Here is a 15,648-nt window from a genome sequence, read left to right as displayed (position 1 = left end):
GATAATCTCTCCAGAACAAAGACCTAACACCCTAGAAACAGATTGTATTGTGATCCTGCTGAATCCTCCTACACTAGACAGTTAGTCGAGAGCCGAACACCAGCCGCTGCCTACATTATTATGTCTGTTGCTGATTTTTGGTGACTTAAATGCTGTGTGTTTATCATTACTGAACATACTATCCTTGTTCTTTTGGAAAAAGTCAAGTACTTACATATTTCCTTTTTTTTTATTTGCCACATTTCAGAGGCAATAGAGACATAATGCATGATGTCATACTCTAGTCACATTTTTGTAATAGCTTGAAAGTAAGTCAATCAGTCAATCAATCTTTTTTTGTATAGCGTCAATTTATAGCAGGTGTTATCTCGAGACACTTTACAAAAAGCAGTTAAAGGACCTTACTGTTTGTCTGTTAACATTAACGAAAGAGCAGGTAAACAGACCATGCTCATCGTTATGTTTACAAAAAGCAGAAGAAAGACATTACTCATTGCTATATTACAAGAGCCCAGCTTAATCCATCATGGCAAGAAAAAACTTCCCCTTAACAGGCAGAAATCTTCAGCAGACCCGGGCTCATGACGGAACAGCTGCGCTGGGCTTGAAAATGGGATGGGGGAGAAAGTCATCTCTTTTAATATCAAAGCTAACAACTAGTGTTGTTCCTGTTTTTAATGTATTTGGTAAAAAAAAAAGATAAATATTGCAAGATAAAACCCCCTTTCTTTTGATAGTATTCTTTTCTTCATTCAGACCCTTTAAAACAATGAATCCGCAGGCTTTCTGTTAGAAAACGTTTCCTGTGTAGCCACATACTCAACTGATTAGTCGACAATGACACTGCATGAAACAATCACATCAAGTGAAAAGAAGAGTCAACTGCATCTAAGTTAGTGTTTTTCTGAACAGTTGTCTTTTCCCTCTATTTTTTTTTACAGAAAAAAAAACTAATTGCCAGTTCTTGTTTCAGTTGTTTATTTATGAAAATTAATTGATTCTCTTTTTTGGTTGTTCTCTGCAGCATTCTGTATGCTGACATTGTGGGCTTCACCAGGCTGGCCAGTGACTGCTCCCCAGGCGAACTTGTCCATATGCTGAATGAACTCTTCGGCAAGTTTGACCAGATTGCAAAGGTAAGGCCCGTCTTTATTTAAACATGAACATTTTACATACAAGGACATGACAGCAATCAGTAGAAATGTCCATATTGTGATGCAGTGTTCCGTGTCAACGATTCTTCCATATGTACAGGGAACAAGACTTGAAGAATAAACCATTTTTAATTCTGTGATGCAATTCAGAAGCACATCACCACAAGATAGAGTTTTTCTTTTAGAACAATGAAACATCAAGAGAAACCACTCCACGTTCAAATTCTGTTTTATTAAAAAAGTGTTTTTAAACAAGAAGAAAATCCAACTCCAGAAAAACGCAACCACAACTGATTAAAGAAGACGAATGGGATTGGTTTAAAGAGATTACTGTATTAAACACACCAGTTTTTCTTTCATTCATTTGAATGCAATAGACAAATTGGAGATAGGATGTGATGCGTTCAAAAAAGGAGCAATGTAAAATGAATCGTAGTAATATTGTGAGTATCAGCTGCTGTAGAGAAGAGGCACTTGGTTGTAACAAGCAGGCATCACATCATAACAGCTGCAGAGACCAAACCATATTAACAAGCGGGGTTGCAGCTCTGCTTGAACCAAACGGGTGCAAGAGCCAAAGAGATTACGAGGTGCATTTGTGTTTTCATGAAAACATTAAAAGAATCTTTTTTTCAGTCAGACGATATGTTGTCTTCAGTCTCATTTGGAAAATAAATCGTGAGAGAATTGCATCATTTGTTGAGTTAATCGTTACAGCGCTACTCTTAGCTCAAGTTACTGAGAGTTGACCCATTTGGAAAATTGTGTTTTTACAAAACAGCCTATTTAAGACACAGGAGTCGTTCTGTGCTGTCTATCACATTACAGCGTGGCCTTGAAATGAATGTCTTCTTTGGCCTGCAGCCTGTGACAGCCTTGGTTTTGTACCTTCTCATAGCTCTGTGAGCACTAACAGCTTTAGGTGCAGCAGTGTGGGCTGGTCAGAATGTATCTCCGAGTCTCATGGGTCCTCTGCTGTTCGGGCTGAAACGGTTGAGTCAGGCTCCTCTCTGCTTTGTGTCCAGCAAGTCTGTCCTCCCGCCTGAGGAAGCTGCCGTTATATAAACCTGAAGCAACGATGAGCTGTAACACATCCCACATGTGGAAGAAGAGCTAATGGGTTACGTGTGTGGGTGTTTGATTTTGGGCTTGATGGCTCTGACTCTTCATGTGTGAGGTTTGTGTGGAGGTGAGAAAGAGCATGAAAAAGGTTTTTTTTTTTTTTTTTAAATGAACCCTTGTATGTTTTTTTCTCTTTAAGGAAAACGAGTGTATGAGAATCAAGATCCTTGGAGATTGCTATTACTGTGTCTCTGGCCTGCCTGAGTCGCTGCCTCACCACGCCAGGAACTGCGTGAAGATGGGCTTGGATATGTGTGAGGCCATCAAGTAAAATACCAGATCTCTTTGTCATTCTCTTTCTCTCTCACTCTCTCGCTCTGTCACAAACAAACTCAAACAAAAACAGAAACAAACACACGCTTTTCAAACAGAATGAACAGAAGGAATGCCGGGCTTGATTACAGCTCTGTTTGAGCCCTGGAGTAAACACAATGTGAATTCAATATGATAAGCCTCCCAACTGAACAAACAAAAATTCCAACCAAATATTCCCTCCCAGCCTCCCCTCGCTGCTCTCTGTCTCTCTTTTCATGCATGACCATCAACATTATTTTTTACAGACCAATGTGTTTCCTTGATGGTATTTACATTTATTCACAAGCTCATCAGAGAAACCACTCCCCAGAATCTACCACTCACATAATTGAACATTATCTGTATTCAAGAGCAGTACTGGATAATTCCCTAAGTTGTCAAAAACAAGGAAACTGACTTATTTTGACTTAGATTACAAAAAGCTGTTTGTGTTTGAGTATAAATCAGGAATATGATGTGTTAACAGTACACATTGACACTGCAACTCCCTCCTGGCAGTCTGTCCTACATGCATCTTAAAACCGATGGTGGAACACAGATCCACAGAGATAATAAATATAATACAATAAATATGATGTGATTTTTATTCTTTGGTCGTTTGGGCAGATAGTGGCTAGATGTTTTCCCTGCTTCCTTTCTTCATGTTGTGCTTGGCTAATGATATCTCCATCTATATATCAAACAAGGCGCTAGATACAAATCATGTCATGTCACCCTCAGTAAAAAAAAAACCCCCAAAAAACAGCTAAGAAGCTGAAGTGGTAGACTAACGGATCATTTTGATGCTTTGAACTCTTACAGGAAGGTTCGAGATGCCACACGAGTTGATATCAACATGCGAGTTGGAGTTCATTCTGGAAACGTCCTGTGTGGGGTGATCGGCCTCAGGAAGTGGCAGTACGATGTGTGGTCACATGATGTAACTTTAGCCAATCATATGGAGGCAGGAGGTGTGCCAGGGTAAGACGTCACCAATACTTAAATTACTTTTTTCTTGAACTTATTGAGTTAGCATTTCTCCTTTGTTATGTTATTTGTCTGTTTGGCAAACGAGCAGCTCTCAAAGTCGCACGATTTAGTTGATAACCTGTAGAAGGAGCTTTAACTTACACTCTAACAGTTATTAACTTGACTCGCAGTTTTGTAAGCCAGTGACTTCTCATCTGCCCAGTTATAGTTTTACTATGCCATAAAGTTTGACGAGTAAGTCCCAGTGGCCTGCAGCATGGTCTTAACAAGGCAGTTTGAAGGCTTTTTTTCTATTCTTTAAGAATAACACTTAGTTTTGTTTTAACTACTCTTTTCATCTTTGTGGTGGGAAAATGTCAGGTATTATTCAACATGAATTGTCATATATTACCTACCATAAACAAAAAATAAATATATCAGTGGCTGTTTATGGTTCTCAATATGTTGTTGTGTATTTCAGTAAAGGAGAGCTGATATAGCTCAGTTGGTTAGCAGGAGCACAGAGGCTATAGTCCTTTTTCGCACTTGCCCCATATTCTGATGCTGCTTGGAGCATGTCGTCCTCTTTTCCCTCCCCAAAGCCCCTGTCTCGATAGCTATCCTAACATATCAAAGCTAAAAGGCCATAAACATCATCTAAAAAAGCAAATACAAACTTTGACCTTTTGCCTGACACTGAATATAATGATGTTACTCAGGGGTGAGATATGATTTTATCACGGTAATTGAGACACAATAAGATTCTATTGGGAACATTTTGCGATATGCTGAGAATTGCGATACAATGTACAATATATCCTGATCGAGCTTTTAACTGTATGTTATGTCCGCTTCACTAAACTCAATCAAGAACAGTTTTTTCAAATAACAAAAAAAATCGTTTTAGTTCTGCATTATGTAAGTCAAGCTCGCAGACTGACCAACACTGTGATACAAGTCGAAAAAACAGTAACAGGCTGCGAACACCTCACAATCTCAACTGTTGGTATTTTAATCTAAACTGACTTTGACAAAAAATTCTTAACAATGTAACTTCTTCAAAATGAATTGTGTAACCCCTTTACCATACACACAGACACACACACACACACACACAGACACACAGACACACAAACACACACACACACACGTGTGGTTATATATTTATATATGTATATACACACATATATATATATATATATATACATATATATATACATATATATATACATATATATTTCATCAGCACGTTCAATCAGCTCTCATCTGAAAATAATTTAATTTATGGATAACTTTACTTTTCAAACATCCTTATTTTGTTTAGTTAGTGAGTGCAGATGTTGCAGAAGGTGTTATCCAATTTTGTTATTTAACCCATAATAAACATTTTAGACAACTATAGCCTAATGAACTGTCAGCTCCACATTTGTCATGTGCCCATTAGGTCTGTCTGTACAGAAAATTGAAATTGTTTTCGGTAGTTATGTGTATTTCACACCAAAAATAGTGTCGGCATGTTGGCTAACTGCGCTGCTAATGGTTTGAAAAGGTATCTGAAAAATAAGCCCACCAGAAAAAAAACAAAAAAAAAACATATTTCCATCTCCCTCCACTCTGTGTGTAAGGGTTATACTAACAAAGCTGAAAATGGAATGTAGAAGGTTTGTGTGGTTATGAAGCTGGAAAGTAAATGGTTTGTCTGATACTGTTGATGTTACAATGTTGCAAGCTCCTAACCTCTAATTTTCCTCTTATCCCTTCCTGTCTCATCTCAAGGCGGGTCCACATCTCTTCAGTGACGTTAGAGCATTTGAAGGGCTCATACAAAGTGGAGCCTGGAAATGGGCAGAGTCGAGACTCCTATTTGAAAGAACATGGAGTGGTTACGTACCTTGTCATCAACCCCAAGGTCAGTTATCATACTGTACACTTATATGGTTTTCTACTTGTGTATATTATCTATTGTATCAATTCCTAACCTGAAGTCCCTTAATGCAAAGAGTTTATCATAATTTATTTAAACTGAGTACAGTTTTTTTTTGTAGAACCCCTCCCCCCCAACCCTTCAAAAAATATTTCAATACATAAAACATTTGAAAATCCAATTTATTTACTAAAAAGCAAAATGTCTCAAATCTGTTTATTTAAAACCGAACATATACTGTATTATAAACCATCACTAAGGATTATATTTGAAATTTAAACACACAGTACTAGTAAGCTTGAGCAGCAGTCACTGCTTTTGGCAGGTGTTTTGAGTCATGATGACATAATGAGCTATATTATCTAATTTTTCTATTTTCAACACCACTGCTTTAGAACGTTTTTTTTCGATTTGCAGGTTTAGTACAAAAGATCCCACGCTACCTCTTCATCCTGCAGCTGAACAACTTTGACAATATCACATTTCGGGAAAATAATAGACGGGCAATGAACCAGTGACATGGATCTCAAATAGCCAAAGGTGTAAAGTACCGTAATCCAAATTGGATTTTGTTTTATGTTGTGTTCACTCTCACTGCTTGAGGCAGTGTGTTTGTTGCCTGCAACATCTTGACGTTCCCCCTTTCAAACCGGATCAGGATGGTAAAGAGTTTGAAGAGATCTGCCTCTTTAGTAAACTTTATGACCACTGTACTATCAGGCTGGACTGTGCTTTTAGTTTGGCATTTAAAAAATAATGTTTTTCAGTTCTCTGATTTCCTAATCCCTCCATTAGTTGGATTATGACACGCAACCTCAGTTAAAATGATGTGCTTTTAAAGGATAGCTCAGTATTTTTAAAGTGGGTTTCTTTGATATAATTGTCAACAGTAAGTAAATTAACCGAAGAAGAAGATACCTGTCAGAGTAGCCTCTTTATTAAAACAGGCATGGAAGAGAGGCTATACGGCTTTGTAGACAGGATTGTTTGCACCGTGTACTTTAGCTAATTTAGGAAAAACTGAACAATAAAACAACCTTGGATTAAATATATTAAAAAATTGATAGCGCTTTACTGTTCTTGCTGGCAAGCTACTTTGTTTTAGAACCTGCAGTGATTTGAGTCTATAGTTTCTATAGTGTCCTTTAGTTTCCATATCATTTTTCTCCAGAAGTTGGCCACTTAGCCACTGGTAGCCTAGAGGTTCGTGTGCATGCTCCATTTACTCATGCTGCAGTCTGACAAACATCCGGCCCGAGTTGGGGTCCAACCCGTGGCTCCCTTCCTGCAGGTTGTTCCCCACTCTGTCTGTGCTTGATTTCTGACTCTATCAATTGTCTTATATCTACAGTGAAGACATAAAATGAGTGTAATATGAATCAAATCAATTAAAGTGTCAGATTTCGTGACTGCTGGTTTTGAAAATCACAACTACGTCCCTTAAAATCTGCACTTCAAAAAATCCGCAATCATTTCTTCCACTCTGCTCCTCTTTACATGTTCACTTTTGATTTCCTCACCAAATAGCTTAGTAGAGAATATTTACCTTGAAGTCGTCTTTTGACTTTTATTTCTAAAGGTCATCATGGCCTTCATTGCAGTTTCTATGGAAAAAATAATGGACATGTTTTGTTTGATAATGTTTTGGTTTGAATTTTGTCAGAAGGTCTGAATATTAAATCTGTGCAAACATCCTACAAGCTACATATGATTATTATTATTTTTTTTTTAAAGCACTCTCTGGTGTCCTACATTGTTTCATTTCTTTGTGAATCAATACAGATAAGCAACATGTACGTAGAGACTTTATGTATTTACCAACTATGTTAAAATTGTGATACTGTCTTCTTAAAATTGAACATTACAATCAAATTGGAAATCTTTGCAAGACATGACAAGCTGATCCTCTGTGTCCTTCGGGTGTTTGTTTAGAAGATGGCTTTTCAATGTCCTATAAGACATTGACAGAAAAAGCGCTTGCTATGTTGTGTGGCTTTTTGAAGTAGCCATGAATGGATGAAGGCCAAATATGGAGCGTGGGTTGCAGGAGGTGTCATCTCCACTGTCATTGACATTGATTGTCACTGTCAGAGCTGTTCAGTTCACCCGCAGGAAATGAACACCGACATTACGGACAGTGCTCTATTTCAGATCTTATAAGCCCATGTGTCGTGTTCGGTGAGTCACCGCACCTGTCATTATCAGAAACTGAAATAATTCACCAGGGAAATGAAAAAAACACAAAGCATCTGACAAACACGGCTTTTTTGGTTCCTTTTGTTCGTCTTTAATTAATATATTAAAAAAAAAACAGTAAAATGGCATGTGTAGTGCAGGTTGATGTTTCTTTCAGCAGTGAAGAGGTGCTGTATTTGTCAAAGAGAAGCACTTATCCTACATGCCAGTATTAAAAGGAGAACAGCATCATTCTCTGAAAGTGTTTTAAGCAGCTTGAAATATTATCGGTTAAAGACTGCTGTTCCCAAAGAACCAAGTCAGTTTTACTTAAACCCACTTAGTGTGAGCATGGACAGCTGTTGGTCAGACATGACGGTTTTTACGTGTGGTCTTTGAAGAAAGCTACAAACCCTAATGTGTTCTAAACTGTATCTTATATGATCACTCTTTATAATATTTTTTTTTTTTTTTTTTTTTTGCTGTCTGAAAATTCCACAGGGCAAATTATTCTAAGATCTTATCATTGATATATTTTAAGTTGATGTGAAAATGGGCTGCATGGTGCAAGGAGGTTCCTGGTTCTCATCCCCGTCTGTGTGAAGTTTGCATGTTCTGCTTGTGCATGCATGGGTTCTCTGGTACTCTGGCTTCCTCCCCCAAGACATGCGTGTTCGGTCAGTTGGTGACTCTAAATTGTCTGTAGGTGTGATTGTAAATGTGGTTGACTGTCTCTTTATGTCAGCCCTGTGATTGACTGGCAAACACTCCAGTGTTTACACTTCTCGCTCAATGGCAGCTGGGATCGGCTCCAGCCCCCCGCGACCCCTAGGGGGAAAAAGCGATATAGGAAATGGAAAGAATGAACGTTTTGAAATCCTTTTTAAATAAATAGTTCATTGCAAGATGCAATGATGCATCATTTATTTTATTACAATCCTATGTTACTCAGTATATCTATGTTAATGACGTTGTTTGCATGACATTTTGTGCCATGATTTTTTTTAAAGTATCAACAAAAAAAAGAGCCAATTAAAACTTAAAAAGTTGAAACTCAAAAAGTGGATGTTTCAACTAATTACAGTCGTAAAAACTTTTTTTAAAACAACGTCTTTCTGTGATGCCGTGGTTGGAAGGTGAGCTGTGACAAATCAACATCACTGAGGAATATCAAAGACCACCTATCAACTCTGTTTGTCTTTTCGTTTTCTCAGACTGACAGGCACAGCCCTCTTTTGGGCCTGCGCTCACGTCCCTCTCTGGATGGCGGAAAGATGAGAGCTTCTGTCAGAATGACTCGATACCTGGAGTCCTGGGGTGCAGCCAAGCCTTTTGCAAACCTCCACCATAGAGACAGCATGACGACAGACAACGGCAAGATCAACACAACTGTGAGTACAATGCAGATCTCCCTGTCCTTAGCACACAAATACATTCATCAGGCCCTGATTCCTAACTGGTGTCACTCCTGTTTCAGGATGTTCCAATGGGGCAGTACCACTTCCAGAAACGAGAAAGGTAAGCCAGATGAAACGCTGCATTTATAATCCTGAATTATGTAATCACTTCACTTCAAATCTGTCATTCCCTCCCTTTGAATTTTAGATCCAAATCTCAACGAAGGAGGTTTGAGGAGGAGCTTAATGAGCGAATGATTCGCACCATTGACGGCATCAACTCGCAGAAGTATGAAAACGATCTCATCTTATATACATTTCATCACTCTTTATAATGAATGTCACCTCAGAAACAAAGTAAATGAAAAATCTAGTCACCATCCACTGTCGGAGTCTGACATCTTGTTATGTCTATAAGATGTCAGTATCATTATTCAGTATCATTCACATTCAGGTTCTGGTCTGCATGAATTAAATATTTGCGCTCTCAGCAAAATCTGTGCTGCTGAAATCTAAGAGCAAAACCAATACCGCCAAAAGCAACTGTACAAACCATAAGTGCAATAAGTTGTTAAGTATATGACGACAGTATTCTGGACTGAATAAAATGCAATGAAGAAGTTATTTTCTTTTATTTGACGGGGCAAATTATATTGAGTCTGAATAATTAATTATTGAATATTTATTGTTATTTGGCTATAGAAGAAACCCGATTTTGACTAATGTAAGAGCCAAGAGGAGCATACCACACAACAAGCTCCAGAACCTGATCCCATTATATGGTCTGATCTGAATCTGTTTCTCAGGCAGTGGCTGAAGTCTGAAGACATTCAGAGGATCTCATTGTTCTTTCACAACAAAGCTCTGGAGAAAGAGGTAGGCGAAAGCATTTCAAACTCTGGCCAGCAATGCTGACTGGGAAGCAAATCAATAGAGCTGGATAGTTCAGTGAACAGAAGTCAATAAGGAGACAGTACAACCTTATAGACATATAATACATTATAAAAGCCTCCATATATTCCGTACTGGACCATTGTCCTTAAATCTATGTCAATCTGTTATGTTATGCTGTTGCTATGTTACACATTCTCATGCTGTTGCATCACTGTTTCAATTCTTTATCTTTGTCTCCCCTTAACAGTACAGATCTACAACGCTACCTGCCTTCAAGTACTATGTCACCTGCGCCTGCCTCATATTCTGCTGTATATTCATAGTGCAGGTCCTCGTGTTGCCGAAGTAAGTCTGCAGCCCATCACAGTATTTGCATTGCACATTCCCCTGTAGCATCAGCACACTGCAGCTGTGGCAGCGAGTTGATGTGAAAAAGCCATTAGACGCCAGCTGTCTCGTCAGCAGCACCACACTGAAATTGAAGAGGATGGGGGGCAAGAGGCAGAATGCTAAAAAGCGTTTTGAAAATGAAAGAGCACCGTGTTTGGTAGGGATTATAGATCAGGTGATTCAAAGTACATTATCTCTTTATTGGAAAGGAGAGAAATTCTCGTTCATGCTAATTTACTGCCTTTGGTCGCCAGTGGTGTAATTTAGCTTCGGAGGCTTCATTGATTGTCTAATTTACCTCTGTCTGTCTTTTCTTTTGTCTTCGTTCAGACTGTCGCTCTGCACATTAAGACATAAAATCATCTTTCAGATGGCAGGGATCCCAAAAAAAAACAAACAGTGTTCCTTCTTAGAAAAAGTGAAACATGAACGTGTTTACGAAGCCTTTCCACTATGCAGCTATTGCAATTCTCAATTATGCTTACTCAATGTAAATGGACTGCAGGTCTGAGGTAGAATACATTAGAACCTTCATTACATTTATTGGCCTGGATGGCACTGCAGAGGCCAAGGAGTGCCAAGTGGGATAAGAGTAATGTGTGTGTGTGTGTGTGTGTGTGTGTGTGTGTGTGTGTGTGTGCGTGTGTGTGTGTGTGTGTGTGTGTGTGTGTGTGTGCGTGTGTGTGTGTGTGTGTGTGCGTGTGTGTGTGTGTGTGTGTGCGTGTGTGTGTGTGGTTGGGTTATGTTGCAGAACTGCTGTGCTGGGGATCTCCTTTGGCCTGGCGTTTTTGCTGCTGGCGTTGATCCTGCTCCTTTGTTTCGCAGGTCACATTCTGGTAGGTCTGCATGGATTCTTCAGTAAATACATAAAGACACTCATGTGAAAATGAGCACACCTAATTGCATACACGTACATACACTTGAAGAGTAAAACATGTATAAATTCTTAGACATATAGTAAAGTTGTCTCCTATGTGCTCATGCCACTGTCAATTTCAATTCGGGCTGATGTCAGTGACCTATCACTCTTTTTGCACTCAAATGTCCTGTAGACAGGCATGCAACTATTATCTATCTATGCAGCAATATGGACCAGTCTACACTCAAATGTTTCAGAACATGATCTCCCTTATAATATGAATAACAATAATAATAGTAGTCATGCATTTTATTTATAGGCGCTTTTCCATATACTCTCAAGTTCACCTTACAAAGCAGAGAAAAACAGCAAAGTGACAATGAAATCAATAAAATGAACATTAAAAAGACAAATAACAGGATGCATTGGATTTATGAGGTCGGAAGGGAGATTTATAAATTGAGAGAGAGTCAATATTACAGATGTGAGGTGGGAGGGAGTTCCAGAGGTGGGGGGGAGATCGACACCGCCCCATGGTGGACAGGTGTGAAGGTGGTACGGTGAGTTGAAGGGAAGAAGACCTGAGAGTGCGGGTTGGTGTGTTGGTGTGTAGCTGTGTGTGTGTGTGTGTTCAGAGAGGTACGGCGGGGCGAGGTTATGGATGGCCTTAAAGGTGAGGAGCAGAATTTTAAAGTTGATGCAAAATTACCGGGAGCCAAGGAAGCTGCTGAAGGACAGGAGTGATATGATTAACAGAGAGGGATGTATGGAGATTATGTGAGCTGCAGAGTTGTGGACCAGTTAAAGTTTATGGATGGACTTTTGAGGGAGACCAAAGAGAAGGGAGTTGCGGTAGTCACTGTGGGATGTAACCAGGGTGTTGACGAGGATGGCGGTGCTGTTGAGAGTGAGGGACGGGCGGAGGGGATTAATGTTCCGTCGATGAAAATATGCAGACCGGGTGACATTATTGATGTGACTCTTAACCTGTGTGGAGGGAGAGACTGTGGAGGGATCAATGGTAAGTGAAAAGCTGTCAAGTTTTTAAATTGTGGATTTGGTGCCGAAGAAGAAGCTCGGTTTTGTCACTGTTTGATTTAAAGAAGTTGCAGGAGAACTAGGATTTCATTTCTTCTAGGCAATCAGTCAGGGAAGTAGGCAGGAGGGAGGAGGTGGGTTTGGTGGACAGGTAGAGCTGGGTGTCATCTGCAAGGCAATGTAACTGGAAGTTATACTTACAGAAGATATGGCCAAGAGGAAGGAGATAGATGATGAAGGGGACAGAACCCGGAGGAAAAGGTTAAAAGATGAATGAACTTGAGTGCGACCAGAGAGGTAAGATGAAAACCAGTTCAAGGGTGTGTCAGTTATTCCAATGGAGGCAAGTCTGTCAAGGAGTGTGTTGTGAGAGATGGTGTCGAAGGCTGCGCTAAAGGTCAAGGAGGATGTTTAAAGTCCAGAGTCAGTTGTGATGAGTAGGTCGTTGGTGATTTTTACCAGCGCTGTCTCTGTGCTATGGAGGGGGCGGAAACCAGACCAGAGGTGAGGGAGGACTGTTCTTATGACACTTTCAGTAGGTAACAGCTGACACGATCATCTGGCCATGTCAGTGTGTTGTTTCACGAGATAAAATATTGAACTTTCATAAATTGTTTGTCCTCAAGTTTCTTTTTCTTTGAAAATGAAGAAAATGTTAATGCAACCTTCAGATGTCTCATTAGTAGAGTTTAGACCCAGTATGTTATCCATTATTAACAGTTCCTCTGCGTAAGGTGTAGTCCCCTCTGCTTTTAAACACATTTAGGCCAATCTCAACACTTCCATTTTTATTCAAAGTTTTAGAAAAGATGGTTTTAACACAACTTGAATCTTTTGTGACTGAAAATAACCTCAATGAGAATTTACAATCCGGTTTTGGAGCTTGTCACAGCACAAAGACAGCCTTCTTCAAGGTAACTCATGACCTTCTTTTAGCAGCACATAGAGGGAAGGACACAATTTCAATTATTTTAGCTCTTAGCCCTTGATACTGTTGATCAGACCAGTTTAATTATTAGTCTCAAAAACTGGGTCGGCATAAAGGATACTGCACTTAGCTGATATTTTACTTTTATCATTTACAACAAATCTTTGCAGTTTATAACTACTCGTCCTCTATCTCTAACATTAGCTGTGGCGTACCGCACGGTTCAGTTTTAGGTCTAAGGACAAACAGATTTGCCTTTTGCTTTCTAAGACACGAGGATCAGTCAGAAACTGACAAAAATCTGAAATCATAGTATTCAACCTGCAAAACTGCACTTATATTTCAAAGAGCAGCTTCGGTCCCTTATCTGCCAATGTCCCATTGAAATTTAGGACTAAGGAGAAGATTTTTGATCCTCCGAAGAGAAATTAGGTTTTTGTGAATCATGCAACACCCACATAGGCTGCTATATACAGTAAACATGCACAAACAGGATCCTATGGACATGCACTAATGGAGAGCGTCACATCCCCGGGTTAAGGATTTAGTTTATTTCTGTTTCCTCATGTATCATGTCCTGTGTTTGTGTTTTACTTTGTTCTAGTCCTCAGTTTCTGGTCTTGTGCTCTTTGTTCTTTGTTTCCCTCCTGTCTGATTACCTGATGTGTCTCACCTGTGTCTTGTTAACTCCACCCCCTATCAGTATATAAGTGTCTGTGTTTCCTCTCACTCCTTGCCAGTTCGTTTTGTCTCTATGCTTCTTGTTCCTAGCGTCTGCGTTCCAGCATCTTTTCTGTCTTGACTCTTGATCTGATTTTGTTAGTTTTTGTGACCACGTCTGAACCTGCCGATTTTGTACCTTAGCCTGGATTTCTTTGGATTTTTGCGTATCGACCATTGGACCGAATCAAAGGATTGAAACTGCCTGCCGAATTGAGTTGTTGCGTTTGGGTCTCTTCTCTTGAGAGACGTCAGGGTGAGGGAGCGGCCCCTGGCAGGCGCTCCTACATTGGAATAACATTCGATCTCACCTTTGAATCCCACATAAAACAGTTGTATAATCAGGCTTCTTCCATCTATGCACCATATCCAACATTTGATCAATACTCACTCAGTATTGAATGACTAGGCATGGATGATCTTATATTACATCACTCCAATTTCAGTTTCATTGCCCTGACCAACATATTAGCTTTATACTTTTGTACACGTTTGTGTGGGTCGGTGCAGACCCAAGGTTACACTTTGCTCTCTAACTGTCAATAAAACACTGAAGGTCTGATTCACTTAGAATGGGTTGAGGTCACGATTCACTTCAGAGATTATGCATCATTGGCTCCCTCTATCTTGAGAGAAGCAACCTGCACCTTCCCTCTACTTAGCGCTGCGCTCTCTTTCCGAAGGAGTATCATCTTGTCCACACAAAGATGTTGAGCGAGGAGGGGAGGAGACTTTTATGTGGTTGAGTTTATTGTGATGTGAGTTTACACTGTTTGAAACAAAGCTTCCTCCCTTAATGGAGCAAGCAAGAGCAACTCGAAGAAAAAAAAACCCCAACACCCTCATACTTGTCGCACACGATGGCTCCAGATCTGTCTGCAGATGCAGATACCGTTAAGTCAAAGTAATATTCAACGACTTTTTTTTTAAAGATATTTTTTCGTGAGATTTTTAAATTATGCAGATGTGGAATAGTTTGGATGTGTCATCCCCTCTTAATGCAGTTAGAGGTGCACTGAACCCTTTGCAGCTGTGAAGTCCTTTTGTGAAAAAGGTTGTAAAGATGCTCTCAATAAATGCTACTGCCAGTAACAACTGAGCTTAATTACACATACTTAATGTGTGTGCTTAAACCCTATGGCAAGTTGTATTTGTGTAAGATAGAGATGAATGAAGCATTACATTGACAGGAAGTATGCTTTTCATCTGTGAATAAGTGCATAAGAAGGTTGCTGTGGGAAAATACATTTCTTGACAAATGTATTTTCAATGCAAAGCACAATTCCAAGACCGGAAATCTGCTACAGGCCTAAATGTCCTTGAAAGTCTTTGCTTGAATTGACAAGAAAATGTATGTTTTTATTTGAGAAGCTTAGATAAATGTGCTTTCTCTTGTCCAGTTGACTTTGAATGGATATCATATTGTGCCTTGTTTGATAGATAACCACTGGTGTTATACTGTCTGGCTTTGTTTTAATTTTTTGAGATGTATCAACTGCATAAGGGAGCATTAAAGCTCCAGCAGAAATGTTCCCACCAAAGTACAATTTACTTTTTGTAGGGACAGGAAGAAGTCGAGGGTTGGTTCCATAATTGTGTATTAATCGTTACCTTCTTTGCCTCCTCAGCAGGGAAGAAAGGGATCCTTCTGCTCTCCAACATGGTTCCCCACTTCCTCCCGCATCATTGTAACCAATAATCCCTGGCTGAGATTGGTTCTTACCATGACAACCACTGCTCTTATACTGGTGATGGCCGTCTTCAATATGGTGAGGAGTGTTAAG

The 15,648-nt window shown here is 39.5% G+C and overlaps 1 protein-coding gene across 2 annotated transcripts in view; it reads left to right on the top strand.

Moving 5' to 3' along the window:
- The window catches only part of adcy2b (adenylate cyclase 2b (brain)), a 43,396-nt gene that overhangs the window by 16,713 nt on the left and 11,035 nt on the right, over positions 1-15,648 (top strand). The window contains exons 6-16 of one of the 2 annotated variants that reach the window (XM_079368208.1): positions 1,025-1,136; positions 2,416-2,543; positions 3,393-3,551; positions 5,316-5,448; positions 8,853-9,029; positions 9,116-9,156; positions 9,244-9,324; positions 9,842-9,911; positions 10,177-10,274; positions 11,071-11,155; positions 15,496-15,633. In XM_079368208.1, coding sequence (XP_079224334.1) covers positions 1,025-1,136; positions 2,416-2,543; positions 3,393-3,551; positions 5,316-5,448; positions 8,853-9,029; positions 9,116-9,156; positions 9,244-9,324; positions 9,842-9,911; positions 10,177-10,274; positions 11,071-11,155; positions 15,496-15,633 — 1,222 coding nt within the window. Of the gene's footprint in view, positions 1-1,024; positions 1,137-2,415; positions 2,544-3,392; positions 3,552-5,315; positions 5,449-8,852; positions 9,030-9,115; positions 9,157-9,243; positions 9,325-9,841; positions 9,912-10,176; positions 10,275-11,070; positions 11,156-15,492; positions 15,634-15,648 lie in introns of both variants that reach the window. The other variant, XM_079368207.1, reaches the window with a different exon arrangement.

The sequence above is a fragment of the Symphodus melops genome (genome assembly GCF_947650265.1).
Source record: "Symphodus melops genome assembly, chromosome: 18".
Classification (NCBI taxonomy): domain Eukaryota; kingdom Metazoa; phylum Chordata; class Actinopteri; order Labriformes; family Labridae; genus Symphodus; species Symphodus melops.
This window is presented reverse-complemented; position numbering and strand designations above follow the sequence as displayed.